This window comes from Bactrocera dorsalis, chromosome 3, assembly GCF_023373825.1.
Source record: "Bactrocera dorsalis isolate Fly_Bdor chromosome 3, ASM2337382v1, whole genome shotgun sequence".
NCBI lineage: Eukaryota > Metazoa > Arthropoda > Insecta > Diptera > Tephritidae > Bactrocera > Bactrocera dorsalis.
The window spans coordinates 39659140-39663993 of record NC_064305.1 but is presented as its reverse complement, the minus strand read 5'-3'; the positions used below and the strand labels follow the sequence as shown (position 1 = coordinate 39663993).

The 4854-nt window shown below is 39.4% G+C and overlaps 1 protein-coding gene across 1 annotated transcript; it reads right to left on the bottom strand.

Moving 5' to 3' along the window:
• Positions 1 to 393: 393 nt before the first annotated feature.
• On the bottom strand, positions 394 to 1494 carry LOC125777577 (uncharacterized). Its single transcript, XM_049452667.1, has 2 exons — positions 1399 to 1494; positions 394 to 1347 (listed from the first exon to the last, which is right to left on the bottom strand). Exons 1-2 carry the CDS (start codon positions 1492 to 1494, stop codon positions 394 to 396), a joined length of 1050 nt encoding a protein of 349 aa, XP_049308624.1.
• Positions 1495 to 4854: the final 3360 nt, after the last annotated feature.

The following is a 4854-nucleotide window of genomic DNA, read 5'->3' as shown; positions in this document are numbered from 1 at the left end:
TCTTCGTAACAGAAACTGGCATTTACTCCATTTTATCTGCAACCCTTTTGATGCTGTTGTCAGTAAAACGCGCTCCAACTTCAGGATACCTTCTTCTTCGTCCTTGGAGGGAATGATTAGGCCATCCATGTAGGCTACCACTGTTCCATCTTGGATTAATTCTCTCAGCACAACCACAACAAATCTGGTGAACACTACCGGCGAGTTTGAGATTCCAAATGGTACGTATTGAAACTCGTATTGCCCATTGTACGTTACAAACGACGTGTATTTTTGCGAATTAGCCTGGACTGGAACATGGAAAAATCCGTTTCTTAAGTCCACTGTTGTAAAAACGTTTGCTCCATTCAGTCGTTCGATGACATCATCCATCATTGGCATAGGGGAATTATCTTAGACTATCTTTTCATTCAGTCGTCGATAATCACAGCAGAGTCGTTTTCCTCCATCTTTCTTGGATACAAGTACAACTGGTGACGCGTAATAAATACTGGGTTTAATGATCCCTTCTGGCAGCCACTGCGTGACTTGCTCGCCCACTACGCATCGATCAGCGTAGGACATTCGTCTCGGTCTCTCGAATACAGGATTATCATCGATTAACAAAATTTTCATTTCGACTGGTGACTTAAAATTTCTCACAGGGATATATGCGCCAACCATTTCTTTCACCGCATCTGCCTGCTCTACCGGTAGGTGGGATACGTTCACTTCAACGTCGGCCTTCTCGTTTATGCTTTCGGCCAGACATAATTCACCGAACTCCTTCATCAGCTGGACAACTCGATTTTCGCCCGCAACTGCCACTGACTTTCCTGCTATAACAACGCTCTTGCCTGCGCCTTCATTATACAGCTTCTCCATAGCGTTCCACATTGGTGGATGCTCACGTGGCTTCTCAGCCAGAGCATCGCGCTCGCTCACGTACTCGCTGTGCTCTATAGCCACCGCCTTTTGCATACCACTGTTTCGGCTCACAGTCTTTTGCACCTGCTTGTGCTCACCCGTTACTTTAGTCTCCAGCTCGACGGCTTCAGCTGCATGCTCCTTAACATCAGCACCATCCGAGCTTTTCTCGCTATGCTTATCAGCCAGTTGTTGCACTTTACGTTGTTGTTTTCCTGCTCCTTTACGTCTAAACTCCGCACCATCCTCGGTTACAATCAGATCCACATCCTTCAAAATGTTGTTACCAATTACTAGAGCATACTTCAAATCAGTCTCTTTGGCAACATGGAATTTTATTTCTAACCATATGCCATCAACTTCAATGCGGATGGGGAAGCTACCTATTGTTGTAAGTTCACTGTCCCCAATTCCGACCAAGCATACTCTTTCTTTTGTCAGCTATACATCCAGACCCAACGTCAATAGTGTATCGTATCGCATCAAACATACATCTGCACCCGTATCGATTACTCCATTCATCCAAATGTCCTTGAAAGTTAAACTACTTCTCTTATTGGGCTTTACTGCTGCTTTTGATTTCATCATGTTTGCGCTTTTCTCCTTCTTAACTAATTTTCCAACTGTAGCGCACTCTGTTGCTCGGTGACCTTCTACACCGCATTTGAAGCATTTCATCATTTGCGTGGACAGTCCCTAGCAAAATGTGAATCATCTCCGCAATTGTAGCATTTTTTCGCTGAACTGCCTGAACTTGACGAAGCTTTGTTTGATGACGTAGACGACGTTTTGTTTGCGTTGACGAATTGAGTTTTTGAAAAGGAACTTTGATTTTTTCATAAACCTTCAGCTGCTCCTTTAGGTCTTTTATGGTTTTAACCTGGTACAAATTTGCGTTACCCGCCTTGGAATCCGGAATGCCTTCAATGAAATACTCTATCAAGCTGGTGTCGTCTAAGTTTATCGACTTGCCGATCTCCATCAAGCTATAGAGATATTCCATGAAATCTTCCCCTTGACGTTTGCGACGATTTCGTAGTATGCGATGAATTTCTATTGACGATATAATAATTCCAAATTCAGATTTTAGCGCCTGCTTCAATGAACTCCAACTGTTGATACCGCGCTGACTTCGAACAAACATTTTTGCTGCACCCTTCAAAAGCTGCTTTGCATATATAAATAACTGCAACTCGTTCCAGCGCACCGCTTCTGCATTCTCCTCGAACTCTTCCAGCCATTGCTCGATGCTTGGTTGCCCCGAACCGGAGAATGATGTGAGCGAGTAAACACTGATCGCTCAATTATTCGCACGCTCGAGACACTACGTTGACTTGCAGCATCGTTATAATCGTTGTCTTCATTGTCGCTCACATTCAGGCCGAAGTGTTCTAGTAAGCGGTCCTGCAATGTCGATTTTCGTCCAGTGGTCGCTAATTCTCTCTCAGTTCCTGTAGGTTCAAACCTAAAATTTGGTCACGGTCCATTTTGTCTTACAATGTTTATTAAATACAAAAATATTTCAGAAGCTGTATTAAATTATTGTAACAAAATTAATTCAATTTTAAAATGTATTGCTCTGTAAACAAAGGTATGTATATGTAACTTCAATTTTTAATTTAATCGAAATTTGTCTTAAAACTTTTCTCAAAATTATTTCAACTTTTTACTTTCAATCAAAGTATAATTTCTCAACATGAATTAGTTAACGCAAAATATATCAATATAAGAGCTAAAAATTTTGTTATTGCGCATCCTAATGCAAATACTTAGCTCTAACGCTACATCCAGCTTCAGTTATGAATTTTCAAATTTTATCCCTCGCTGCCGTCAATTTGTTAAACATTCTCTTGTTCTCCCGCGCAGCCGTCAAAAATACACACAACATTTGAATCTCCCGCGCAGCCGTCAACTCTTGTAAATATGTACTCTTCACCGTTCTCTCACGCACCCAATTCCGCATGCCCTCGCACTCAGCGCTACCGCAGTCGACGCGTCTCTGCTGTCGACAATGCCACACTTGCTAGGTGACGTCACTCACGCACAACGCAACTTTTGCCCGCTGCTTCCGTCTACGCTGTCCCACTCCGTTCTGTTCCCGACTGAACGGCAGTTTCTCTCAACACTACGCTGTTTCTCTCTGCTTTAACTGTTGACGCCGCTGCCTTGTTGTCTGCGCATTTATTGTGAAATTTGAATTTTTCGCCTGCTTGTCTATATGCGCATTGCGAAATTCGTTTTTTCGTAACGGTTCTTAACTCCCGTTTGTCCTTTTTCTTATGTTTAAACTTTAAACAAACATATTTCACAATTTTTTTGCCACAGTTTGAATTGTTTTTTTTCGCGGTTTTTCGTTTTAAAGAACGCTTATTACGATTTTAGCGCATTGGCTTTGATTTAATGATCAATCGGTTTTTCCCGCGGCCCTATTTCAACTTAGTGGTCTTTTATCCCACTTCTGACACCATTTTGTAGTATTCTTTCTTTTGTACACACTATTCTTTTAAAATAAAACCGCACTGTTTTATATTTAATTTAACAAAGTTTATTCAAAGTATATTTTAAGTAAATTGCGCGTAGCTTAAGAAGTCGATCTGTCTTGCGTGTGAGTTCGCGGTCAAGTGTGTTCGTTTTAGTTCTTCCTTTTTAGTCTTTTGTTCTATCAGTGTCCGTAAGTATGTCCGCTTCTAGTCTGTGGTACATTTCTCACATATTTTTATTTACATAAATATGTATGTATATATTTGCTTTGGTCATTAATAGTTTTGATATCATCTTAAAACAGGGATGGGCACATTTTTAGCCCGCAAAGTTAGCAAAGTGCTAAGAGGGGAGTGCTAGATGAGGGGAATATCAGTTTACGGAGAGAAGGGCATAACAAGTTGAGAAAAGTTGCGAAAAAATTACATTCCTTCGTAACTTGATGTTCATCGCAGAGTGCAGAGATAAAGAGATGTCCAACTCCTCTCTCACTGGAAGTGAGTGAGCAATTGCTAAACGTCAAAACCTACTGAACTTTGACAGCTAATCGAGTTCAGTAGGTTTTGACGTTTAACAATTGGAAACGAGTGATGGCCAGATTGAAATCTTACCAAAAAAATATGTAAACGGAGAGATTTGTTGCACTTACAAAAAATGTAAAACAATGAAAATTAAATAAATTTATGAAATGTAAATGTATTTGATGAAACATTTTTTAATGTCAAGCATTATAGTATTATTTTCGATGGGAAATTATTAAAAACATTTATTGATTAAGAGCTAAAAAGCTTAAAACCTTTTATTAGGTATTGAAAAGTCAAAAGTCAGTTGTTTTAACATGCCATACAAAGATTTAATTAGATTCTCTAGGTATTAAATAACCACTAAATAGTAATTTTTATTCTTACTAAGTGTTGGGTGTTTTAATTTAAATGTCTAAAAATTAGTATTTTGTCCAATCTGGCCATAATGGAAAATGTTATAAAAAACGCTTATTTTGAAACGCTCTCACACTGGAATAAGTTGGACATCCCTTTATTCCTGGCAGAGTGGTTGCGGCAATACTGACATTGTACACAAATTAAAGAGCGGAAGTTTACTTCATATCGGAATTGTACAGTTGTGTGAACAAAAAAAGGTAAACATAATTTGCAGGGTTTAGAGTTTCGCATTAAAATTTGTTTTTATTTACCTTTGCATGGTGGGAAATTCTAATCACTGCACAGTGGTTCCGTCAGAGGACAAAAATCAAAAAAACCGATCAGAAAATATTTAAATTAAATTTACACAGTTTGTCTCTAAAATGTCCAATCTTCCAATTTGCAAACCGGTTTTCGCTGGAATCCTAACGGTACATTCTAAAAATAGAATCAAAAGCATGAACACGTGTTCATTTCAACAGTGCATCGGAGCTGTGGTGAAATATTTCGAAGCAAAAGCGCACTTCAAATCGGGCTGGTAACTGTT